At 42.2% G+C, this 27,206-nt stretch overlaps 2 protein-coding genes across 4 annotated transcripts in view; one reads left to right on the top strand and one right to left on the bottom strand.

Annotated features, from left to right (window-relative positions):
- Positions 1 to 8,890, top strand: part of LOC139265557 (START domain-containing protein 10-like) — a 41,541-nt gene extending 32,651 nt beyond the window's left edge. For both annotated transcript variants that reach the window (XM_070882631.1, XM_070882630.1), the window contains exons 5-6: positions 850 to 902; positions 3,052 to 8,890. In XM_070882631.1, coding sequence (XP_070738732.1) covers positions 850 to 902; positions 3,052 to 3,282 — 284 coding nt within the window. In that variant the 3' untranslated portion in view covers positions 3,283 to 8,890. The remainder of the gene's footprint in view (positions 1 to 849; positions 903 to 3,051) is intronic.
- Positions 8,891 to 11,692: 2,802 nt separating this feature from the next.
- Positions 11,693 to 27,206, bottom strand: part of pdzd11 (PDZ domain containing 11) — a 30,112-nt gene continuing 14,598 nt past the window's right edge. The window contains exons 6-7 of one of the 2 annotated variants that reach the window (XM_070882628.1): positions 21,173 to 21,233; positions 11,693 to 12,725 (exon numbers count right to left, since the gene is read on the bottom strand). In XM_070882628.1, coding sequence (XP_070738729.1) covers positions 12,454 to 12,725; positions 21,173 to 21,233 — 333 coding nt within the window. In that variant the 3' untranslated portion in view covers positions 11,693 to 12,453. Of the gene's footprint in view, positions 12,726 to 13,871; positions 14,868 to 21,172; positions 21,234 to 27,206 lie in introns of those variants that run through there. The other variant, XM_070882629.1, reaches the window with a different exon arrangement.

The following is a 27,206-nucleotide window of genomic DNA, read 5'->3' as shown; positions in this document are numbered from 1 at the left end:
TGTTGATTCCTTTCTTTGGGTATAGTTCCACAGCATTTCACATTTGCGTGAGCGCCTAGGTGAATTTTGGCAGGATACTCAACTGGAGGCAGGGGCTTACCACAGCGAGCTCAATTGAATGTACTTTCCAGTTGGATAATGATTAAGAGCGGGGAGCCCTAATTAGTTTCCCTTGTGGAAAGGTATAAATGTGTATCCATCTGCTCCATATGCTGGGATTCCAGTTCAACCATACTTTCCCCATGTAAAGCATTTTAAACAAAAAAATTATTTTTGCACATCAGGAAATTAAAAATATAGCCTGAAAAAAGAAAATGCCTTTGGCCCCAATGAGGCCATCCTTGCTCAGATTATATGGTACATGATCTATCATGGACTCTATCCACCCATTTAATCTGAGAAGTTCAGCATATGCACTCCTTCATTCTCAAAGGTAATGAATCTGAACTCTTAAATACTCATTTATCTTCAAATCTCCTCCAGACCCTACCACTTAAACAAAAGCCAACCATTTTGTCCCTCGTTGTATTACATCCCGTCGGCCGACAACTATCAGTGGGGCCAGTCGTCTTCTGGTTTTTTCTTGGGGTTCTGGGACTTTTACTGGTGTTTTGGAATCCACCAATTTGTTCATTAAAAACATTACCCCTGCTCATAACCTTCAACTTTGTTTTCACCTGGCTATATGTTCAGGTTTTTTTCTTAAGAATTTATTGATTATTTATTTTGAGGTTTGGGAGATTGAGAGATTAACCATTTGTGTTGTGGCTCTGAAAGGAGTTCACAGCCTTGAGCTTTGTTCACAGTTCCACAACTAATCCAACAATTTCTGCTGGTTTGTTTTTTCAGGGTCTCTGCCAAAATGGGTCGTCAACAAAGCTTCTCAGTATCTGGCTCCGAAAGTAAGTATCAATTGCATTCTGGGATTGATTTTGGATCAAACTTTAATAAACTGTCATCTGTCCAATCAAAAGTGATATAAAAATAAAGGATGCGACTATTTGTACTAATCTAAAGGCAGCCGTTTCTCTGGCTCTCCATTTTCACATGACCTACTGCTGATTGGTCCCCTTGGAGGATAAGCCACACCCTGAAGTTCCTCTGGAATGTGTAACAGGAACTGCCCAGCCCAAGTTCTGACTGACTTTCCAATTTGTAATTTGTTCCATTTTGACTTCGGAAGGCACAGAGGATAGATCGCCCCAAAAGCCACCAAGTTCCTGCCGAATTCCCTTACCCCAGTGCAAGTGCACCGTCCCCCAGCTGAAGTCCCTTACCCCAGTGCAAGTGCACCCTCCCCCAGCCAAAGTCCCTTACCCTAGTGCAAGTGCATGACCTTGTACCCCCCCCAATAGATGGGGCAGTGTGTGCAGATTGTTTACTGGTTTATTGAGTATGAAGTGAATAGTGACAATATCGTGACTTCTGGATTTTATCCACCCCAACGATGTCCCTTGTAACATAGGCACCGGGCTTGTCCGCACCCAGGGGTTGGAAGATCGTGATCCATCTTCCCTGAGTTCCCCCTCATTCTCTCTCCTTCACCCCCCCCCCCCCCCCCCTAAATGTCTGTCTGTCCGTCTCTTTCCCCCCCCCCCCCCCCCCCCCCCCCCCAAATGTCTCTCTCATAGAAACATAGAAAATAGGTGCAGGAGGAGGCCATTCAAGCCTGAAGCGCCATTCAATAAGATCATGGCTGATCATTCCCTCAGTATCCCTTTCCTGCTTTCTCTCCATACCCCTTGATCCCTTTAGCCGTAAGGGCCATATCTAACTCCCTCTTGAATATATCCAATGAACTGGCATCAACAACTCTCTGCGGCAGGGAATTCCACAGGTTAACAACTCTGAGTGAAGAAGTTTCTATTCAGTCCTAAATGGCCTACCCCTGATCCTAAGACTATGTCCCCTGGTTCTGGACTTCCCCAACATCGGGAACATTCTTCCCGCATCTAACCTGCCCAGTCCCGTCAGAATCTTATACGTTTCTGAGATTCCCTCTCATTCTTCTAAACTCCAGTGCATAAAGGCCCAGTTGATCCAGTCTCTACTCGTATGACAGTCCAGCCATCCCTGGAATCGGTCTGGTGAACCTTTGCTGCACTCCCTCAATAGCAAGAACATCCTTCCTCAGATTAGGAGACCAAAACTGAACACAATATTCCAGGTGAGGCCTCACTAAGGCCCTGTTCAACTGCAGTAAGACCTCCCTGCTCCTATACTCAAATCCCCTAGCTATGAAGGCCAAGTTTCCCCCCCCCCCCCCAAACTTGCTCTTTCTCCTCCCCCCACCCCCCAAGCTCACTCACTCTCCCTCTCTCTCTTCTGCCCCCCCCCCCCCCCCCCCCCAAAAGCTCGCGTTCGCTCTCTCTCCCCACCCTGTCTCTCCCTCCTCACGGAGCACTTTAGGTGCCGCTTGACTCTTCTCTCTCAACCCACCGCCCACACTCTTCACTCAAACTGCTGTTGAGGCCCGGCGCTGCAATGGTGTTCGGGGGTGGTTCCGGTCTCGGATTGGACATCGGAGAGGAGGACGCATGCGCAGAAAAGGGTCAGTGTAAATTGCGCTGGGAGGGGGCAGAGTCAGTGACTTTGTCCTAACTCTCGCTTCTGCGCATGCGTCAGGGGGAAATTGAGGAGGAGTTTCAATTCAATTATCTAACCACTGGAGGAAAGCAACAGCTGATAGAAAGACCTGGATATGGGTTCATTGTCTTGCGCGTGCACAGAAGCGAGTCAGGACAAATAGTCACTCTGGAAAAACATGAGATTGTGCTTGTTGAAAACAGAAGGTATTGCACTCTCATTGTTAATATGCAGAGTAACCTGACAATGGCCACACGTGATTGCTTTTTGAATACACATTTGCTGTAATGTTTGGGGAAGGATGTACAATACTGATGTCCACGCACTGGAAATGTTTAGCAATCTCTCTTGTCTTGCTCAATACTCTTAACCACATTCTGTTTGGAAATGGTTTAGAATGCCAAGGTGCTGAGTGGTTCAGATGCTAATGTGACTAATAAAAAACATCCAGTGTGTGTGTTTCAGGTTTTGAAGAGACTCCACAAAGTATGTCTGAAGTACCCAGAGTGGAAACGGAAGAACAGGCCAGACTTCAAACCCTGGCTGTACCCAGAACAGATTAACCTGCCAACCATGAGCCTCGCTGAACTCTCAATCCAGCATGCAGATTCGCTGGAAAATATTGATGAAAGCGGCCTGTCTGAAGACAAGAACGGTAGTGAAGAAGAATGTGGGAGTAAGGGCTTAAAAGACTGAAACCACATTGCACTGTTCCTTTGTGATGCTGTAGGCCCTTGAAGTTTGGGGGAGGGGGAAGGATTCATCATTGGCCCTTGGAATTTGGGAAGAGAATTCTTAATTATGGGTTAATTTAGTGGTTGGGAAGACAGCTGTTACTGAACCAAGGTTATGTGTACATAGGATCTGATATTCAGACAGTAAATTAGATATTTGTGTCTGTTGCAGGTTAAAGTCAGTAGTGATGGTCTTGAATAAATGAAGAATCAGCCATGCCAATGCCTTTTACGGACTATTTAGTTTTGAATGCATCATGCAGATGGAAATGTTATGTTGGGTTAGTGAAGAGATGACTTAAATTCTTTAATGAGGTTGAAGGACTCTTGAATTACAGTCATGGTGGGTCTCAGTTGGTATGAAAGAATAGTGTATTTGATTTCTAGCTTGCTTTGAAACATGTTATGATGAAGTATTTTAAAACAAAATTGCTTATCCCAATTTAAGGCTGCAGCATCCTTAATCAATAGTTCTATTTGTAATGTGACCATTTTGTGAACAGTAACTCTACTGCTGAACTGTGTGCAGCAAAAAAGTTCCTGATTGTAGTGTTTGTATTTTGAACTGGTCTGAATTAATGCAGGTGGTGAGAATATTAACCCTAAAGAAATTAATCATGTAGATCTTTGGGAAGATTCACAGTTCACTTACTTTGGTTTGTTTCTTACAATTGTTTAAATGTTAAACTATACTCGTGCACAAGATGTGGGTCTCTGGGACTTGAGGTGGGAGGAAGGATAGGGTTCATCTTGTCTGTATCTCTCCTAGTGGAGCAATTGTTTCAAAGATAATGGACCCATATCTATCAGCTGTTGTTTTCCTCTAGTGGTTAGATAATTGAATTTAAACTTTCCTCCTTGATTTGTGACTTGAATCTTTCCTTCTCAATTCCTGATTTGAATCCAAGCTCCCACTGCTGTTTTTAAAACCTAAGAAAGCGCAGCAAGGTAAATATATGGAAGGGAGATTTAAAATCACCAGTGGGAAGCAGGACTGAAGTGGAGAGTTGCCATTTAAATGTACCAGACTCGAGGAGCAGAACTACAGATGAGCAGGAATGACCAATTGAAATGAAAAAATGTGTAATGGATGTCAACTGACAGGAAGGTGAGGTTTTTAGTAGATTGGAACTTTATATTGTTGCCTTTCATTTTATTTTGTACAGCAACAATGAATTATTCCAGTTTTAAGTGGAATTTGGGGGCTCTTATAGGTATTGGGGTATCGCACAGTAACCTCAGAGGTGGAGTAAAGAGAATTTTCAGGAAAGTTTAGTTTGTGTTGTTGGATTTTAAAAGTGGTGGTTGAACCTAAAAGCTTAATTTAATTATAATTAGTGAAACATGTATAAGCCTATAAAAAATGAAAAATAATGCTGGCAGTAAGGTTGATAATTTATGAACAAAATGAAAAATGGCAAACTGATGAGTTAGTTCAACACACTGTCCTAGAGCAGGGCTCTGCATCACCTCCTTTTGTGACCCATGACACGAAAGAAACTGCTCATGGGCCATCTTTTTTAATATGGCCACAAATAGTTGACTGACTGTAGTCATTCTGGTCAGTTGGTTAGAAGTTTAAGAACACTGTTGAGGTGTGTTCAAATCCAGGAGACCCGATTGTGGTTCATACTACTGCATTGAATTCACTTTTAATTTGCAATAATAGAAATCCACTTGTCCAGGAACTGCAATAACATTAAGGTATCCACATTAAATTGTTCTTCAGCTGCTGTCGAAGTTTCACAGCAACAAGTTTAAGAATGTTTGTTGCTCCTAAACATTAATCAAGAAATCATGAAGGCAGAGCCCTCATTTTTTTACTTACACTTCAAAAAAAAACCTAATCTTGTTGGGCTGAACAACTTCAGGTGCCTACAGTAATCGTGCAGAGAATGTGGATGTCAAGGTGCAGTAGGGGCACTGGGATTAAGTAAATTGTTGGTGGAGGTGAGAAATGAAGATAATATATTTTGAGAATGAAATGGAATTGGAAATTAGGGGTATTTTTGGTATTTTGTAAAGTTGTAAACTGGATTTTTGTAACTGTTCAGAAATTTAGAAATAACTGTAGAGAATTCTGGGATCTCAAAATCCTAGTAGACGCATGCAGATTCTGGGGAAACATTTCAACATGTTTAGTAACTCAGTTTTGCTTATGAAAAATCTCCAGCAAACCGCAGATGCCTTTCTAAATTTTTATCCTGTTCAACCTCCTTATTGGGAATCTGTTATACTCGTACATTTCACAAGTCATTGATTATAGGGCCCCGTTAACAGGGAAGCAGGTTCCCTGCCTGGCCCTATAACTAGCAAATGGTATGTGGGACCCAAGAAGATGACATTTTTATAAAATTAGTGAGTATTTTGAAACCTAAGATTCAGCCACAGTATTTGAGACATTGTCCTTTAGTGATCAATCTCCTAGTGCTTTTCATGCATTTGCTAGTTTTGAGGTCCCTACATGTCTAACAGTTTGAAAAATAATTCTATTTTTGTGAAAAGATCCTTGTTCCTGTTAAGTAATTTGGTGCCATTTTGCATGCAAATAAATTGTTTCTGCTATACATCTGCTTTTTGTCCTGTGCAGATGTTTTTGTAATGACATTCAGATATCAAGTGACCCCTTAATGTTGTCACTTCTGCAGTGTTGTCAGTTAGGCTTATTTATTGTATTTAAAAGGAAAATTACACAAACCAATATACTTTAAGTTTTGTCAAAACTCTATTGATGTGATGTTCATCTCGAATTGCTACCACCAAGTAATCAGCACTACCTCAACCCAATCCAAAATGCTCTATTGAACCACAGATTAGCCACAATAACATTTGTAATTATTCGGCTAGGTTTTATATCACTAAACAAAAGGACCCAACATGTAAATTTCACACACCCATCCTTTATGCTTTACTGAAATCTTAGTAATAATACTGGTGTGTTATCAGCATTTTTTTTCTTTTACTGATCACCTAACATTGCTTGTTAATTTGTTATTGGCTTTGTCGCCTGTAAATGGTGTTGATTTAAAAAAAAAATTAAAATAGAGGGCTAGACTTATGACTTTATTTGCACTGGGAGTTTCATTTTAGTGCTCAAGTTGCATTTTTCTGAACCATTGGAACATCTGAACAAAGTATCTTCAGGAGTTGGAAGTTCACAGCTGCACTTTTTCCGTCTTGCCTGCATCACAAAGTTAATGAAGCTGTGTAATTTGAGCATTGGAACAGAACTACCACAACTAACTTCCTTCCTCAGACTATTATAGGTGTGGCTTACCTTTTTTCTATTGGAGATAATCGTTCAGTTCAAGTGAGACCATCTTGCTGTTGTTTGAATTGACCATTTATCAGATTTGTCGTATTGGGGAGAAGTCTGCAACCTTACAAAAAGCAGGGGTAAATGCTGGAATTTTTTTTTAAAGTGTACTTAAATCCATAATGTGCCCTGTTCCGATCAATATTTTAAAATGTCAAACATAATTCTGGATGATCTGTTGTGCTTTGACTGTGTCAAAGGAATCTTGAGTTTCTGTAAAATCTGTACTTTCATTTGTCTGTGGTTCATGTTATTGCCATCAAATCTAGTTGGTTTCCAGCTCTTGTGTATATACCTCCCTGTATATTTTGGGTTGATGGCCAGTTATAGATTATGAAATATACACTCTCCCTGCTATAGGGGAGTTTCCCCCTCCCCCCCCTCCACAAAGTGGAAGGGACAGTGGGGAAGATCTCAAGTGTTTTCCACTTTGACTCACTTAGTTTTATATTCCTTAAATAACGATGCCTTGTAAGCCTATGAGCTTTGTCTGACTGGGGTACAGGGGTGGTGTGGGAAGTTGGGGTGCAGCTTGTACATCTATTGATTAAACTGCATTACAATGGTAACCTCCTGAGGTAGTTTAATTTTTTTCCAATCCCATCCCAGTTTACACACACACATGAAGGACATAAATGGAAGTGTATTTCACTCCTAACTTCTAAAAGGGGATTTTTTTTCTGGTAAATGTACTTAATATTTCATGTGTATTTTTGTGACTGCTATTGAACTAGGAGAGCAAACTGTTTTCAGTTCAACTGAGTTGTCATTTCTTCTGCATTAAAGTTCATATAGCTTCAGGTGTAAATGAGACTAGAGCGATCTCTTCAATGTAGGGTTTATCTTTGAAATGGTTATTCATTAGTGCTGGCTTGCAAAAGCATTCTTTAACATTTTTCTTTCATGCAACTGGTATGTGTAATTACGACACTATAAACTAATTACTTGAGTTATTTGCACTAGATTAGCAAATGTCTGAGGGAGTACATGAACCAAATCTAGAACTATCACAGAAAATTTGGCTTTAGTTCCCTTCATTGTGTAAGATAATAAATTTATGTATAGGTAGATTAAGCAAAGGCTGTATTTAATTAAAAAAAAAATCCTTAAGACAATTCAAATCAGTGGAGATGACCATACCCTGTTCTAAATGTGGATGTTGTAATTGAGGAAGAAACCATTTTTAATTATAGGAGTAGGTTATAAAATTTCAGCTGATCTTGATCAAGGCACCAGTAGGCTACCTCATTTAGTTTCAGTGGCCTGTGTTAGAAAGGGGGAAAAGTCAACCAGGGTCCCTGCTCCTGACACTGACTCCTGCTGATAAATGCTTGGTTGAGAACCAGACTGAATATCCCATTTCAGTCAAATAGCCTACAGATACTCAGTGTATTTCCACCTATACTCTTTCACTAACTTTGGTGGAAGCAGCCCCAGATAGACTGTTTAGCCACAGCAACCCCAGAAAAACAGTAGCGGCCACACCTTGCAGAAATTCTCCTATGTCTATAGTGAGAGGCTACTTGAACAATGTATTGGAGGATAAATAGTACTTGTCAAATTCTAGAGTGAAGCAATCTATTAAACACAAATTTAGTAGAAAGAGGCTTTATTTAAATTGTAAAACTTGACCTGGAAGTACATGGGGTAGTTAATGTACAGGAAGCTTTACTCTGCATCTAACTAATTCTGTAGCCAATCTGGAAGTGCTCAATGCTGAGAATGTAAAAATGTTGGATGTGACAGAGCATCTATTAATGTACTACACAATCAAACTATTAGTTAGATGCAGCTATATTATGGCTTCTAATACAGTGCATGAAAAAGATGAGTTGGAAGCTACCTTGTTTTCATAGATTACAAACACTCAGTCTAGACTTGCTTGGAGGAGAAAGTGAGTGTGCAGTGAGAACATACTTCAAGTGTTACTAACTTTCTCCTCTCCAACATAAATGGACAAGGTAGGTTATATCTGGTATTCTGGCGGTTTTGTTTTGATACTAAAACCTTCTGACTTCAGCAACATTGCCAAAATTGTACTTGAATCAATTTCTGTATCCGAAATGCTAGTATTACAAATTACTTATGTTTACATTGATTTCACCTGTTTTAATGTGGAAACCTGAATTATAGCTACCATATAATGTGTAACTTTTTTGCAGTGGATCAATCAATGTTTGTTAATGAACTAAATTCAAACTTAATTTCTTATTAAACTGCTTTGTATTTATCATTTTTCTTACAAGTAAAATAGTCACTGAACAATGTGTGTGTGTGTGTGTGTGTGTGTGTTTCTTACCTGAAGTTTGTGGGATTTGGAGTATTGTTTATCCAGGGTAATCTATACCTGAGCATTTGAGGGGACAGAGTTAAAGGGAGCTTTACATCAAACATCATGGTATTGGAGCTGGTTGCAAAAAGGGAAATGCTTCCTTCACTTCCCTCTTCTGATGTAACTTTGCCTAGAAGTGCAAATTGCAGAAAGTACATCCTTGCCTCGTGATAGTGCTCAACTTGCAACGTCTAAGCTTCATCACGCCAACCATTCCCAGTCAGTGTACTCTATAGCAGGCATGGTTTGGCCAGATCCTCAAGGAAACTGGACAAAAATGTTCCCAGTACTGCATTAAAATAGGTTTTGCTTCTTATAGAAAGAGTATCAATTTGTACACTGTTATACTTGTATTTTATAGGGTGTCCTACAAAAACAAGTGACATTTATTTCAGCAGTGAAATAAACAAGCTAAGTCCCGGTAAATGATGCAGGCTCCATCTGGACTAGGCCACAATCGTTCTTCTCTTTAGTCCATATCGGGTGTTCCTTCAATTCTTCTTTCAAAGTTCTAATTGACCATGTCACCCAACCATCCTTGAAATGCAACAATGAATCTACTTGGATTAGAATGTCCATTCCCAAAAGGGGTTGATCTACTGGGCCTATCCAGACCGGCGTGGTTAGTTCATGTGGACCCAGCCCTATAAGTACCTTTTAATTTCCATTTTATGGCCCCCAACTCCATAGGCTGTATGTGCCCTACCATCCAATGGCAAAAAGTCTCCATATTGTAGGGGTAAGCATGTTAATTCCACCCCTGTGTCTAAAAGACAGTCCACATCCTTATCACTCACCCTCAGTTATATATAGCCCATCTCCCCTCTGTTGTATTAGTGCGAGGAGGGGGGCCAGGGTGGGCTCTCATCGTTTTTTGCTATCCCAAGTAACTCCTTCTGTTGTTGTATTGTCAGTCGCTTAAATGCTTCTATGAGGTCGTTATCTTGTGACATGCCTGGTTTGTTGGCTGAATTGTATCCCTGGCTGCGTCCTCTTCCCCGGCCACGACCTTGCTGTTTTGTCCTGCACGTCTTGGCCCAGTGACCACCTTTCCCACAATAATGACATTTTCCGGGTAATTTTCCTAATAGCTGTTTATCAGAATCCTGGGATTTCCATCCCATAGCCTGTGCAGCTCGGACTTTAGCTCCCATATCCCGATCTAATTGGTTACATCGATCCACCAATGCTGCAAAGGTAGTTCCTCTACCTTCCCAGTCTGGTAACACTACCTAAAGCATTTTGGACAGTTCTGGCTTTAAACCTGCCACGAAAGCTGCTTTCAGGGGTCCAAACACTTGTCCATCCATTTCCTCATCCGTATTATTCATACCCGAATGTTCTAGCCACGTGCATCTAAACCGCTCGTCATACTCCAGGACCTCCTCTGTTCCTTTCTGTTGGCAGGCTGCAATTTTTCCCCAGTCTGTCTTAACGTGCAGCCAGTGTTTAATCGCTTCCCATCCTGCGTCTAATTCTTGCTCATTCTGCCCCAAAGCTGCTTCTACCTTGTCGTGCAATTTTCTTCCCTGTGTTTTTGGCACCATTATGGTCAAAATTTGCACTCCATCCCAGGGATGAAGTTGATATATATTTCTTAAGCGATCCAATTAGTCCCACGTTTTCACTCCCCCTTTCTTTGGATTGGGCAATTCCTTGGACCATTTATCAATTTTCTCTGGGTCTGCTGGATCATGAAATAAGTATTCTGCATAAACCCTTTTCCTTGTTTTTTTGGTTCCGCCCTCATCCGCAGTCTCTTCTGATTTGACTACAACTTGTCGTTTTTTTTTAAAAACTGGGCAAAGCGCACCCCTAATTCTTCATCCTCCGACCCTGTATCGTCAGAGGATTCAGAATCCCTATCTATTCCTCGGTCGTGTCCTCGGGTTTGCGCTTTTAATTTATCCAAACATGGGTACCCTGGGAATTGATCAATACATTTTCCTATTACTGTCGCTTGACCTAATGATTTTTTCCATTCTTTAATTTCACCTTTAAGAGCTTTAACTTCCGCTTCCAGCTTTTCAAGTTCAAGTTTTTTCTGTCGCAGCTGTGCACAAACAGCTTGCAATTGGTCCTTGAGAACTGACCAGTACAAATCATGTTGGGAACGCATTATAATTTCATTCCGTTTTCGGATCTGGCCCATATCAGCTAGGGACCATCTAGTTCGCTCTTTATTTTTCATACGGGTCGTTTTTCCCCAGACCCTTTTAATCTCGTCCAAGGACCATTGTCCTTTGGTGGTTCTGTACTTTTGTTCGATTTTAATACAGGTTTTAGATAAGTTGAATTGTTGCTCTATGTATTCTTTTAACTGTTGGAGGATTTCATCTATCGAAACCTCAGGTGGTGCCCGTCCACCTTTTATAGTTGTAGGCAATTCTTTGCTCATATCTCCTGCTGCCATAATACTGATTTCTTTACCGGGGTCTCGAGTCGTAGGCTTTCCAGTGGGTCGGTGATTGATTAATTAACTAACACACCGCCGAAGTTAGACGTCTTTGGGACCTCGAGCCGACTACCAAGCGGAGGGTTCGCAAACCGGAATCGCGTAGAAGGAGGCGAATTTAGACTTTGAGTCTTTACCTCAGTATGTAGGTCCGATGTCCAAAATTCAGTTTCTTTCCTCAGCGATCGTGTTCGTGACGCCAAAATTGTTAGATCTCTTAATTTCCAATGAAATACGAACTCTGGTTGTAGTTTTAATGTAACTTTATTTTGGCAGCAGCAATAAGCTTCTGGCTTTAAGCCAGGCCTTTGTCCTTTTGAGACAAAATGGCTGTACTTATACCTGGTTCAATTTACAGAAAAGAACTCTGTTTCTTTGACCTTATTGGCTCATTTGATAGTCTTTTAACCTTTAATTGGCTCGCTACCCAAAGGTCCTAAAATGTCAAGTTGATTGATGACAATGCAATGTGCTCAGTCGCACGTCGACATGGGAGTCTGTGTTTTCTGAACCTGTCTAAATGCAGCCTGTTTGAATTCTCTATCACTGAAGAATATTGAGTAAAGGGACAAGTAGCAGAATGGATAGCTAATTGGATTTAAGACAAAGCAGAGAGTAGGGGTAAAGGGTAGCTATTCAAAGAGTGGCAGAAGATGGAAAGTGGGGTCCCACAAGGGTCAGTGCTGGGACCAGTTTTGTTCAAAATTTATATTAACGATTTAGACTTTGGAATCAAAAACACATTTCTAAATTTGCAGATGACACCAAATTGGGAGAGTCAATAATGAGGACTGCCTAAATTACAAGATGACATCAATAAACTTGGAGAATGGGCATATAATTGGCAAATTAATTTCAATACATAAAAAAGAGATTACATTTTGGCAGGAAAAATAAGGTCACGGGAAATAAGAATCCAAATGGGGCAAAAGAGCAAGGGATCGGAGTGCAAATCACAAAGTAGCAATGTAGGTTAATAAGACCTTGGTTAAGAGCATACTTGGAGTACTGTACAATTCTGGTCACCATATTATAAAAATGATTGACTGGAGAGGGTGCAAAAAGGATTTACAAGGATGGTACCGGTTGAGGGTCCGAAATCTAGAACCCTCAGGACCGAAGCCGCTCTGGATATTTCCGGATTTAGGAACATCTTTTCTTGGGCCGAGGTAGGTGGGATCGGGCAGTCGAAGTAAGGGGAGGCCGGGGCGAAGTCGGGCCGTTGAGGTGGAGGCAGTCCGGATTTCAGAACATTTTCCGGACGATCCCGCCACGGATCGGCCCGGTGTCCGGATGCTGCACCTGTGCCAGAAATGTGAGATATACCCATTAGGATAGGATGAACAGGCTGGGTCTCCAAGAAAAGAGAAGGCTGAGGGGTCACTAATAGGTTTTGATGAGTAGTTAGAGAAAATGTTTCCACCTGCAAAGAACAGCAAAATTAGAGGCCATCAATATAAGTCAAGTCACCAAGAAATCAAACAGGGATTCAGAAGAAACTACCCACAGTGGTGAGAATGTGTAATTTGCTACTACGGAGTGGTTGAAGTGAATAGTAAAGATACATTTAAAGGGAGGCTAAATAAGCAAATTAAGAGTTATGCTTCTAGTTAGATGAGGAAAGACTGGAGGAGGCTCGAATGGAGCATAAATGCCAGCATAGAGTGGTTGGGCTGAATGGCCCGTTTCTATCCTGTGTAATCCTGAAGAAAGTGAACAGCTAAAAGTGGCCATTTACAACATTTCTCCAGGGATCCTGAAGCTATGGCAAGAGAATCTAGTCAGAATTTAGTTGCAGAAAATCTAGATACACGAGTACAAGAGCAAAATGATGCCAGTTTTAGTCCAATCTTTCCTAATATGGTACATAGCATGTATTCTACAATTGGCTATTATTGAGCCAATGATAAGCTGCAGGTCTACATTCATTCTACTAGATGCCACAGCTGGAGTGTTAAGACAAATTCATTTCAGGGGTTTAGATGCTTCCCTAATGCCTTTGAGTACCATGTAACAATTGTTTTGTGTAAACATTATTTGACATGGACTCCACTGTTCCTTGAAAAGATTAGGGGACGAGCATAGAAGTTTTTTAAAAAAAAATCATGCACCATTGCTGGAGTGAATTATAACTAAATGGATTACACTGCTGCAGCTGTGTGTGAACAGAATTGCATTGGTGAAATACAGCTGCTTTATTCTGGTATCACTTGTTTTTCTTGGAAGAGTCATGCTGAACCCAGCATTTATTCCATGATTTGAGGTGTCTCAAAATGAAGTTGATGTACCCAGTAGCATTAGAGCCAAAAAGACAACCACTCCCTGCAAGGAGAGGTGAGGATTTTTAGTGTAGAGCATGGATCGAAGTTCCAACATCATTCTCCCATACATGATCAACTAATTCAAAATACTTCTAATACAAAAATTCAGAATCGGAATAGGAAAAGGTTTAACAAATGCACACTGGTTTATTCTACAATTATCTATATTACAAAGCTGTATTCACCGTCATCATTCAAACCTTTGGCTCATTTGACCTCTTCGAGATAACCACCCCAATTTTCTTTCCATTTCAACATCGTGATTTCTTGAAGGAGGGCAGTATTCTAGCCTTATTGACTCTTCAAGAGCTTATGCTAGGCTGTTAATCATGTATAAAGAAATATTTCAAATTAGGGTATGGGTGCATATAGTCTATAATGGGTGTTTATATTATATTGTTTTGAAAGATATACCAACTTGCTAGTAGTGCTAAATATGAAACTATGTTTATGTTGTATAGCCAGCTAACAATTGAAAGTATTAACCAGGAAATACAGGAACATAAACAGCACTAGTGAGATGGAAGATAGCCTACACATATTTTGTAATATGTGATATTGATGCAACACATGGAGTTCAGCCTTGTATAACAAAACTAATGAAGCCAAGGATCTCCTTAAAATCCTTACGTAGGATATGTTAAGTTTTGGTCCAGTATATAAATTGTATAAATATTATACAGCAGTAGCTTTGTGGGTACTTGCTTATATGGAGTTGGGGGTTTAGGACTCCTTCCAGATCCCCAAGACAGTTAAAGAACCAGGCACCTGTCAGAGTTTCACTTATCAGAATGCAAGATCACTGGAGTTTCCCCAAAATGTTCAGAAATGCCTAACAATTTACATTGACAGAAACAGACTGCAGTTATAGAAATTTGAAATAGAAAATCCTGGAAGAATGTTTATAAATCCCAAATTTGATTTCCAAATTTGCCCTTCAATAAATACAAATCTCAAATTTCAGAATCTCACTACAAATTGAACCAGCTGTTGTGATCAGCTGACCAGACATCAAATACCAAACTTTCCAGCTAATTTCTAAGGCACAGTGATCCCACGACATCGCTATTTATCAGCAGGACCTCCTCTTAATGAACCGTCCTTTCCTTCTGCCTTCGAAAGTCTGAAAGAAAACAAAGTTAAAATCTGACATAGAAACATAGAAAATAGGTGCAGGAGTAGGCAATTCGGCCCTTCAAGCCTGCACCGCCATTCAATGAGTTCATGGCTGAACATGCAACCTCAGTACCCCATTCCTGCTTTCTCGCCATACCCCTTTATCCCCCTAGTAGTAAGGACTATATCTAACTCCTTTTTGAATATATTTAGTGAATTGGCCTCAACAACTTTCTGTGGTAGAGAATTCCACAGGTTCACCACTCTTTGGGTGAAGAAGTTTCTCCTCATCTCAGTCCTAAATGGCTTACCCCTTATCCTTAGACTGTGACCCCTGGTTCTGGACTTCCCCAACATTGGGAACATTCTTCCTGCATCTAACCTGTCTAAACCTGTCAGAATTTTAAACGTTTCTATGAGGTCCCCTCTCATTCTTCTGAACTCCAGTGAATACAAGCCCAGTTGATCCAGTCTTTCTTCATAAGTCAGTCCCGCCATCCCAGGAATCAGTCTGGTGAACCTTTGCTGCACTCCCTCAATAGCAAGAATGTCCTTCCTCAAGTTAGGAGACCAAAACTGTACACAATACTCCAGGTGTGGCCTCAGCAAGGCCCTGTACAACTGTAGCAACATCTCCCTGCCCCTGTAATCAAGTCCCCTCGCTATGAAGGCCAACATGCCATTTGCTTTCTTAACCGCCTGCTGTATCTGCATGCCAACCTTCAATGACTGATGTACCATGACACCCAGGTCTCGTTGCACCTCCCCTTTTCCTAATCTGTCACCATTCAGATAATAGTCTGTCTCTCTGTTTTTACCACCAAAGTGGATAACCTCACATTTATCCACATTATACTTCATCTGCTATGCATTTGCCCACTCACCTAACCTATCCAAGTCACTCTGCAGCCTCATAGCATCCTCCTCGCAGCTCACACTGCCACCCAACTTAGTGTCATCCGCAAATTTGGAGATACTACATTTAATCCCCTCGTCCAAATCATTAATGTACAATGTAAAGAGCTGGGGCCCCAGCACAGAACCTTGCGGTACCCCACTAGTCACTGCCTGCCATTCTGAAAAGTACCCATTTACTCCTACTCTTTGCTTTCTGTCTGACAACCAGTTCTCAATCCATGTCAGCACACTACTCCCAATCCCATGTGCTTTAACTTTGCACATTAATCTCTTGTGTGGGACCTTGTCGAAAGCCTTCTGAAAGTCCAAATATACCACATCAACTGGTACTCCCTTGTCCACTCTACTGGAAACATCCTCAAAAAATTCCAGAAGATTTGTCAAGCATGATTTCCCTTTCACAAATCCACGCTGACTTGGACCCATCATGTCATGGCTTTTGTGTGACAATCCATGACAATCCAACTCAAGAGGATCAAGAATGTAAGTAGCTTTCAATCCTAAAACTGTGTATGCTACAAAGTAATTTTTGTGACTTCCCCAATGTAGACATTTACTATCAGAACAGATCATTCAAGCCAGCAATGTAAAATAAAAATCATATTGCGGAATTCATGGATGGGTTGACAGTTCAGACTGCCTGCAGCAATAATAGAGTTGGTCCTACTAGTGGTACCCATTTACTTTTGTTAGCAGCAGTTTACCTCATTTATATTACAGCACTGCCTCTTGTGGTATGTGGATCACCACATTTGTAAGAGGTAAATATAAATGGAATATAAATGCTTGTTAGTGCCTCACTGCTGAAATATAACCTGCTACCTTCATTGTACCAAACACAAAAGCCATGCTGCTTAGATCCTCATACAGAAAGCCCTCAGATCTTATACCTCTACTCTATCAGTAGCAATCCATCTATTTTCATTAACATTTTGACCAAATTAGCATTCACTGTACTTACTATCCATGGGCAAAACTTGACAGTGGACAGAATAGGAATATAGCAGAGGATCATAATTTAAGTTGGATTTGTTTTTTGCTGAAATTAATTTAAAACCTTAATAACTGATCCTTCTACATCACAAATGTGAAAAAATGGACTACTTTAAGACAGAATTTTGGTATCTAGTTCATATTTTAGAAATTTCTAGGCAGTCTACAAAGGATAGATGGCAACCCCAACCAGTGGCAGACTACATTCAATATGCTTAATTACTTGTGGTATTGAAAATGTATGCAACTGAACTGTATACATGAAACTTATCGGTAGTAAATTCCCATTTGTATTTAATTGGGACGGGCAATGCCTATGCCTACAGTGATTAGCCAGTTTCTTTTAATGGGTTAAGAATTGCATTAAAGTAGACAGGAATTTAACATGATGGCATTAGCCAATGGACGAATATTGAGGCAATTAAACACTTAAGGGACGATTTTCATCAAGGCCCCCGCCCACCCAAGTGCCCCCGAGGTACCGGACGGTACTTTCGGCGGGATATTCATGGCAGAGGTCCCTTGAAGGTTGGCAAATGGATGATGTACGCCGCCAATCTGGGCGGCAGTGGGCAGGAGGTCTCATTCTCGGCAGCAGAGGCGCTTGCCGCCCAAGTGCCGCTGAGGATGGAGTCGGGCCCACGAAGAGTCGAAGAACTGGAAATAAAAAATCAATAAAAAATTAAAAAACTATTGGAAGACCTCCGGGGGACCCCGTGCAGGTAAGTCGCTGTTCAAAATTGTAAAAAAATGTTCACTTACCTTTTTTCCAATTTCTTCATACTCACCGTCGAGGACAGACCCGCTTACAGCCAGTGGTCCAGCCCTGTTCTGCCGCCGACTCCCACCCGTAGAAATCTGGGAGCTCGACGGGCGGGAGGTCAGTTGTGCCACTCGGCCATCCGCTGACGTCAGCGGGCGGTTCCTGGTGGCTCTCCCCTCCCACCCACCCCGAAAGTGGCAGTGAGCGGATCTTCAGGAGGAATGTTGGCGGGACTGTGCAGCAGTCAGCTGATAAATTTCGGCCCCCTAGTGATTAATATCCCTTTTGCAGAACCTTAGTTTTGGACTTGCTGGGAGATGTATTCATTCATCTGTCTCTTCCTTTAAGGTCCTCCTTAAAGCCCACCAATTTTGGTCACCCTTTATATCTCCTCCTTTTGCTGGGTCCATTTTTGATAATGCCTTTGAAGCATTATGCTTAAAGCACGCTATAAATAAAAGTTGCTGTTCATTAGAATTTGATTAAAGGAATTACGTTTTAATCTTTTATCTGAAAGAAAGAAAGAATTTTGAAGCTCCCCTATGCCTGAAGATACTTGTGCAGTAATGCATCAGAGAACTGGAAGAACCCAGATTTGATGCCTGGCATGTACTGTTGTTAGCAGCTGATCACAGCTAGGATGCTACAACTGGCCTCAACATCCGGGAGGAGGAAAAAAACCTACCAGCTTTCCCAGTCCAAATTATTCAGTTACCACGGCTGGAAAAACACACGTGTTGGGCGAGGACGAATGTTCCCTTTAAGATGCGCGGCCGCGCAGCGCTGAAGGTCCTGCACAGCGGCTCACTGGCTTTTTACAAAAAAAACATGCGTGCCCAAAAAAAATTAGAAGGAAAATTGGTGAGGACAGGATCAGGTTTTGGTGAGTTGCCCTTGACTGTCAAACAATCTGTCAACATTCACTGTCCAGACATATGAAATGGCCAATTGAGTGAGGTAGTTGGAAAAAAAGACTTGCATTTATATAGCGACTTTCACGACCTTAGGATGTTCCAAAGCATGTTACAGCCAGTGAAATATGTTTGAAGTGTAATGTTGTAATGTAGGAAACATGGCAGCCAATATGCGCACAGCAAGTTCCTATAAACAGCAATGTGAAAATGACCAGATTTCTTTTTAAAAAAAAAAGGTGTTGGTTGAGGGATAAATATTAGTCAGGATACTAGGGAGAGCTCATCTGCTCTTCTTCAAAATAGTGCCTCGAGATCTTTTATGTTCAGCTGAGGGGGGAAGACTTTTAACATCTCATCCGAAAGATGGCACCTCCGACAGTGCAGCACTCCCTCAATACTGCACTGAAGCGTCAGCCCAGATGTTGTGCTTAAATCTCAGGAGTGGGTCTTGAACCCGCAACATTCTGACCCAGAGGGAAGATTGCTATCCACTGAGCCACAGCTGACATCTGTCACTAACTAAAAAATTTCCAGCAACAGTTAGTACTTCAGAATACAACGTGAAAAAAAATTGAAATAAGGGGATACGTGAACTACCACCCCAGAGAGGTTCCTCTCCTCCAAGGGTACTTCAAGCAATTTCTAGGAACAGCGGAGTAGTGCGACAGACCCTGACTGGCGGTAAGAGTGCAGAATGGTCAAACAAATGGAATTTTTAAAAAATGGAGTCATAGTCAATGCAGAGGGAGCCTCAGGAATTTAAACCGTGCTTAATTTATTATGCACACATTAATTTTAAATATATAGTTGGTTATACTTGACTGAGGGGCTAATTAATTAAATATATAACAGGCCAGGGTAAAAAGACAAACTACCAACTTTGCTCATGACGCTCCATTATTTATGATTGGGAAAGAGAAACCAGGTAACGAAGACCTGTCAGTTTAGCAACAGTTGTGGGGAAGTTACTACAATCTATCATTAGGGACCGATTAGTGGACAAATTTGAGCTGATCAGCATGGATTTCTGTAGTCGTGTCGGACTAATCTAGTGAATTTCTTTGAGTCCACTAATATGGTAGATAAGGAAATGCGAATGGATGGTACTTAGCTATGGACTTCCAGATGGCATTGGATAAGGTTGCAAACAAAAGATTATTAGCATAAATGAAAGCACATCTAATTGGACGCAACTGTGCAACATGGGTTGAAAATCGGTTGGGAGGTAGGAGACAGAGTAGGGATAAAGAGTACATGCACTGAATGCCAGGATGTGACGAGTGGTGTTCCCCAGGGAACTGTACTAGGGCCTCAGCTTTTCACCATATTTATAAATGACTTGGATGAAGGAATAGAGCATTTATATCTAAGTTTAGAAACATAGAAGTTAGGTGCAGGAGCAGGCCATTCGGCCCTGCGAGCCTGCACCGCCATTCAATAAGATTTTATATATGCGGACTTGTATTTACTCTGTACAGCCACCAGAGGGCTCATTCCCTGGAGTCCCAAGGGAATCCCATAATCCCTTGGGAACACAGGTATTTAAGAAGACTTCACAGGCTGGAGAGGCACTCTGGAGACCTGCAATAAAAGACTACGGTCACACTTTACTTTGAGATCAGTGTTCAGTCTGACTCTCCATACACAACAAAGATCATGGTTGATCATTCAACCTCAGTACCCCTTTCCTGCTTTCTCTCCATACCCCTTGATCCCTTTGGCCGCAAGGGCCATATCTAACTCCCTTTTGAATATATCTAATGAACTGGCCTTAACAAATTTTTGCCGTAGAGAATTCCACAGGTTAACCACTCAGTGAAGAAGTTTCTCCCAATCTCGGTCCTAAATGGATTACCCCTTTGCAGATGTCATTAAGTTTGGAGGCACAGTAAGTAGTGTAGATGGGAGCAGGAACTTGCAAAGGGACAAAGACAAAGACAGATTAAGAGAATGTGGAAAACTGGCAAATGGAGTTCAATGTAAGGAACTGTGAGGTCATCCACCTTGGATCCACGAAAGACAAATTGGAGTATTTTCTAAATAGTAAGAAAGTAGAAATTGTGCACGTGGAAGGTCACTAAAAGCTAGTGGACAGGAACAAAATGCAATCGAAAAGGCTAATGCAATGTTGGCCTTTATCTCAAGGGGACTGGAATACAAAGGGGAGGGAATGATGTTTTATTTGTAGAGAGCCTTGGTCAGCGCCATCTGGAGTACCGCGTTCAGTTCTGCGCACTGCACCTCAGGAAAGGTATATTTGGTCTTGGAGGGGATGCAGCACAGAGTCACCAGAATGATTAAATTATAAGGACAGGTTTAATTAACTTGGCTAATTATTTCCCTCGAGTATAATAGATTAAGGTGTGATCTAATCGCGGTATTTAAAATAATAAAACAATTCAAGAGTGCAAATTAAGAGAATCTATTTACTAGTGAGGAACCCAGAACAGGAGGACATAATATTAAAATTAGGGCTAGGCCATTTGGAAGCACCTCTTCACTGAAAGGGTAGTAGAACTCTGGAATTCTCCCACAAAGGGCTGTGGATGCTGGATTGATTGAAGCTTTCAAGACTCAGATCGATAGATGCGTGGGTATGAAGGGATATGATTCAAAGGCAGATAAATGGCTTTGAGATCAGCCATGATCCAGTTAAAAGGCAAAACAGGCTCAAGGGGCTGATTGGCCTACTCATGTTCCTAAAACATTTAGATTTGTACTTACTGTATGGAAAATAGCGAACCCTCATTGTAATTTCTCTGGCAGATTTCAGGATCTCAACAGCCTAAGCAACAGAAACAAATGCAACTCAGCAACAGCTCTAAAAGGAAAGAGACATGATTTTTTCTCTACAGGAACAATTTTTTTTGTTGCTACAACACATACAAGTTAACTGAACCAGAACTCATCCAACATTAGCAACCAACATGATGATTATCTGATCAACTAGTGTATTTTCTTTTTTGAATAATAACTGTCATCAACATTCCCCTGAACTTTAAACCAAGGGTCAAATAATGATATAATAGCTTGTGTTATGTCTCCAGGGCTTCTGTTCAGACAAGATTTGTTAGCCTTCAAAGTATCCCACACACATTCCACCAATTCCAGGTCAATCATGTGGATGGGCCATTAATTGAGTAGACTAGGCCTATATTTTCTATATTTTAGAAGAGGGGTATCTCATTGAAACATACAAACTTGTTACAGGGCTTGACAGGGTAGGTGCAGGGAGGATTTTTCTCCTGGCTGGAAAGTCTAGAACCAGGGATCTCAGTCTCAGAGTAAAGGGTCGGCCATTTACACAAGAACATAAAAATAGGAGCAGGAGGAGGTCATACGGCCCCTCGAGCCTGCTCCGCCATTTAATAAGATCATGGCTGATCCGATCATGGACTCAGGTCCACTTCCCTGCCCGCTCCCCATAACCCCTTATCAGTTAAGAAACTGTCCGTCTTAAATTTATTCAATGACCCAGCTTCCACAGCTCTCTGAGGCAGCGAATTCCACAGATTTACAACCCTGAGAGAAGAAATTCCTCCTTATAGTTTTAAATGGGCGGCCCCTTATTCTATTATACCCCCTAGTTCTAGTCTCCCCAATCAGTGGAAACATCCTCTCTGCATCCACCTTGTCAAGCCCCCTCAATCTTATACGCTTCGATAAGATCTGAGATGAGGAGAAATTTCTTCAGAGAGGGTGGTGAATCTTAGGAATTCACTACCCAGAGCGCTTTGGAGGCTCAGTCGTTGAGTATATTCAAGACAGAGAGCGATAGATTTTTTGGATATTAAGGGAATCAAGGGATGTGGGGATAATGCAGGAAAATGGAGTTGAGGTAGAAGATCAGCCATGATCTTATTGAATGGCAGAGCAGGCTTGAGGGGCCGAATGGCCTACTCCTGCCATTTATCACCATTAACTGCCAGGTCACACACTGGTCCCTAAAGCACACACTTTTAAAACACATGCGCCATAAAACTTTAGTCTTCAGGTTCATATGGAGGTGCGTGGAGAGGCATGAGTTCCGGGGTCGGCGAGAGGCCTATAAAGGCCCAACGCGGCGGCAGTCGGGAGCAGCATCGGAGGTGCGTGGAGAGGCCTACTGGTGCAGCTACAGGGAGAAGGCAAAAAAGAAGTAGAAAGAAACAGAAAGGTGACATCACAGCCAAGGGGGTAAGTGATTGGCTGGTGATTGGTGAGTAGTTTTTCTTTTTTCTCTTCTATAACAGTGAGTAAACTTTAGCATTGTTGTTGCTTATCAAAGGGTTAAGTCATGGCAGGAGAGCTCAGTCACGTGATATGCTCCTCCTGTACCATGTGGGAACTCAGGGACGACACCAGAGTTCCTGACGACTACGTGTGCAGGAAGTGTATCCGCCTCCAGCTCCTGACGGACCGCGTTGCGGAGTTTGGAGCGGAGGGTGGATTCACTCTGGAGCATCCACGATGCTGAGAATGACGTGAGTAGCACGTGTAGCGAGTTGGTCGTACCGCAGGGAAAGGGTCCACAGCCAGATAGGGAATGGAAGACGAGCAGGAAGAGCAGTGCAAGGAAAGTAGTGCAGGGGTCCCCTGTGGTCATCCCCCTGCAAAACAGATACACTGCTTTGGGTACTGTTGGGGGGGGGGGGGGGATGACTCATCAGGGGAGGGCAGCAGCAGCCAAGTTCATGGCACCGTGGCTGGCTCTGTTGCACAGGAGGGCAGGAAAAAGAGTGAGAGAGCGAGTGATAAGGGATTCAATTGTAAGGGGAATAGATAGGCGTTTCTGCGGCCACAACGAGACTCCAGGATGGTATGTTGCCTCCCTGGTGCAAGGGTCAAGGATGCCTCGGAGCGGGTGCAGGACATTCTAAAAAGGGAGGGAGAACAGCCAGTTGTCGTGGTGCACATTGGGACCAACGACATAGGTAGAAAAAGGGATGAGGTCCTACGAAACGAATTTAAGGAGCTAGGAGCTAAATTAAAAAGTAGGACCTCAAAAGTAGTAATCTCGGGATTGCTACCAGTGCCGTGTGCTAGTCAGAGTAGGAATTGCAGATGAATACGTGGCTTGAGCAGTGGTGCAGCAGGGAGGGATTCAAATTCCTGGGGCATTGGAACTGGTTCTGGGGGAGGTGGGACCAGTACAAACCGGACGGTCTGCACCTGGGCAGGACCGGAACCAATGTCCTAGGGGGAGTGTTTGCTAGTGCTGTTGGGGAGGAGTTAAACTAATATGGCAGGGGGATGGGAACCAATGCAGCGAGACAGAGGGAAACAAAAAGGAGGCAAAAGCAAAAGACAGAAAGGAGATGAGGAAAAGTGGAGGGCAGAGAAACCCAAGGCAAAGAACAAAAAGGGCCACCGTACAGCAAAATTCTAAAAGGACAAAGGGTGTTAAAAAAACAAGCCTGAAGGCTTTGTGTCTTAATGCAAGGAGTATCCGTAATAAGGCGGATGAATTAACTGTGCAAATAGATGCAAATAAAAGGGGACTACAGTGGGATGAGGACAGAGTTGGCTAAAGTAGACTGGAAACAAGGACTAAACGGTGGCACAATTGAGGAACAGTGGAGGACTTTTAAGGAGCTCTTTCATAATGCGCAACAAAAATATATTCCAGTGAAAAAGAAGGGCGGCAAGAGAAGAGATAACCAGCCGTGGATAACCAAGGAAATAAAGGAAAGTATCAAATCAAAGATCAATGCGTATTAGGTGGCCAAGGTTAGTGGGAAACTAGAGGATTGGGAAGATTTTAAGCAACAGCAAAGAATGACTAAAAAAGCAATAAAGAAAGGGAAGATAGATTATGAAGGTAAACTTGCGCAAAACATAAAAACAGATAGTAAACGCTTTTACAGATATATAAAACGGAAAAGAGTGACTAAAGTAAATGTTGGTCCCTTAGAAGATGAAAAGGGGGATTTAATAATGGGAAATGTGGAAATGGCTGAGACCTTAAACAATTATTTTGCTTTCGTCTTCACAGTGGAAGACATAAAAACTATGCCAAAAATTGCTGGTCATAGGAATGTCGGAAGGGAGGACCTTGAGATGATCACTATCACTAGAGAGGTAGTGCTGGACAGACTAATGGGACTGAAGGTAGACAAGTCCCCTGGTCCTGATGAAATGCATCCCAGGGTATTAAAAGAGATGGCGGAAGTTATAGCAGATGCATTTGTTATAATCTACCAAAATTCTCTGGACTCTGGGGAGGTACCAGCGGATTGGAGAACAGCTAATGTAATGCCTCTGTTTAAAAAAGGGGGCAGGCAAAAGGCAGGTAACTATAGGCCGGTTAGTTTAACATCTGTAGTGGGGAAAATGTTTGAAACTATCATTAAGGAAGAAATAGCGGGACATCTGGATAGGAATAGTGCAATCAAGCAGACGCAACATGGATTCATGAAAGGGAAATCATGTTTAACTAACTTACTGGAATTCTTTGACGATATAACGAGCATGGTGGATAGAGGTGTACTGATGGATGTGGTGTATTTAGATTTCCAAAAGGCATTCGATAAGGTGCCACACAAAAGGTTACTGCAGAAGATAAAGGTACGCGGAGTCAGAGGAAATGTATTAGCATGGATAGAGAATTGGCTGGCGAACAGAAAGCAGAGAGTCGGGATAAATGGGTCCTTTTCCGATTGGAAATCAGTGGTTAGTGGTGTGCCACAGGGATCAGTGCTGGGACCACAACTGTTTACAATATACATAGATAACCTAGAGGAGGGGACAGAGTGTAGTGCAACAAAATTTGCAGATGACACTAAGATTAGTGGGAAAGCGGGTTGTGTGGAGGACACAGAGCGGCTGCAAGGTGATTTGGATAGGTTAAGCGAATGGGCTAAGGTTTGGCAGATGGAATACAATGTCGGAAAGTGTGAGGTCATCCACCTTGGGAAAAAAAAACAGTAAAAGGGAATATTATTTGAATGGGGAGAAATTACAACATGCTGTGGTGCAGAGGGACCTGGGGGTCCTTGTGCATGAATCCCAAAAGGTTAGTTTGCAGGTAATCAGGAAGGCACATGGAATGTTGGCCTTCATTGCGAAAGGGATGGAGTACAAAAGCAGGGAGGTGTTGCTGCAACTGTATAGGGTATTGGTAAGGGCGCACCTGGAGTAATGCGTGCAGCTTTGGTCACCTTACTTAAGGAAGGATATACTAGCTTTGGAAGGGGTAGAGAGACGATTCACTAGGCTGATTCGAGAAATGAGGGGGTTACCTTATGATGATAGATTGAGTAGACTGGGTCTTTACTCCTTGAAGTTCAGAAGGATAGAAACATAGAAACATAGAAAATAGGTGCAGGAGTAGGCCATTCGGCCCTTCTAGCCTGCACCGCCATTCAATGAGTTCATGGCTGAACATGCAACTTCAGTACCCCATTCCTGCTTTCTCACCATACCCCTTGATTCCCATGAGGGGTGATCTTATAGAAACATTTAAAATCATGACAGGGATAGACAAGATAGAGGCAGAGAGGTTGTTTCCATTGGTGGGGGAGACTAGAACTAGGGGGCACAGCCTCAAAATACGGAGGAGCCAATTTAAAACCGAGTTGAGAAAGAATTTCTTCTCCTAGAGGGTTGTGAATCTGTGGAATTCTCTGCCCAAGGAAGCAGTTGAGGCTGGTTCATTGAATGTTTTCAAGTCAAAGATAGATAGTTTTTTAAGCAATAAGGGAATTAAGGGTTGCGGGGAGAGGGCGGGTAAGTGGAGCTGAGTCCACGACCAGATCAGCCATGATCTTATTGAATGGCGGAGCAGGCTCGAGGGGCTAGATGGCCTACTCCTGTTCCTAATTCTTATGTTCTTATGTTAACAAATATGATGTGATTGGAATTACAGAGACGTGGCTCCAGGATGATCAGGGTTGGGAACTCAACATCCAGGGGTATTCAACATTCAGGAAGGATAGAATAAAAGGAAAAGGAGGTGGGGTAGCATTGCTGGTTAAGGAGGAGATTAATGCAATAGTTAGGAAGGACATTAGCTTGGATGATGTGGAATCTATATGGGTAGAGCTGCAGAACACCAAAGGGCAAAAAACGTTAGTGAGAGTTGTGTACAGACCTCCAAACAGTAGTAGTGATGTTGGGGAGGGCATCAAACAGGAAGTTAGGGGTGCATGCAATAAAGGTGCAGCAGTTATGATGGGTGACTTTAATATGCACATAGATTGGGCTAACCAAACTGGAAGCAATACGGTGGAGGAGGATTTCCTGGAATACATAAGGGATGGTTTTCTAGACCAATATGTCGAGGAACCAACTAGGGGGGAGGCCATCTTAGACTGGGTGTTGTGTAATGAGAGGGGATTAATTAGCAATCTCGTTGTGCGAGGCCCCTTGGGGAAGAGTGAACATAATATGGTGGAATTCTGCATTAGGATGGAGAATGAAACAGTTAATTCAGAGACCATGGTCCAGAACTTAAAGAAGGCTAACTTTGAAGGTATGAGGCGTGAACTGGCTAGGATAGATTGGCGAATGATACTTAAGGGGTTGATAGTGCATGGGCAATGGCAGACATTTAGAGACCGCATGGATGAACTACAACAATTGTACATTCCTGTCTGGCGTAAAAATAAAAAAGGGAAGGTGGCTCAACCGTGGCTATCAAGGGAAATCAGGGATAGCATTAAAGCCAAGGAAGTGGCATACAAATTGGCCAGAAATAGCAGCGAACCCAGGGACTGGGAGAAATTTAGAACTCAGCAGAGGAGGACAAAGGGTTTGATTAGGGCAGGGAAAATGGAGT

The sequence above is a fragment of the Pristiophorus japonicus genome, chromosome 6, assembly GCF_044704955.1.
Source record: "Pristiophorus japonicus isolate sPriJap1 chromosome 6, sPriJap1.hap1, whole genome shotgun sequence".
In the NCBI taxonomy this organism is placed as follows: Eukaryota; Metazoa; Chordata; class Chondrichthyes; family Pristiophoridae; genus Pristiophorus; species Pristiophorus japonicus.
This window is presented reverse-complemented; position numbering and strand designations above follow the sequence as displayed.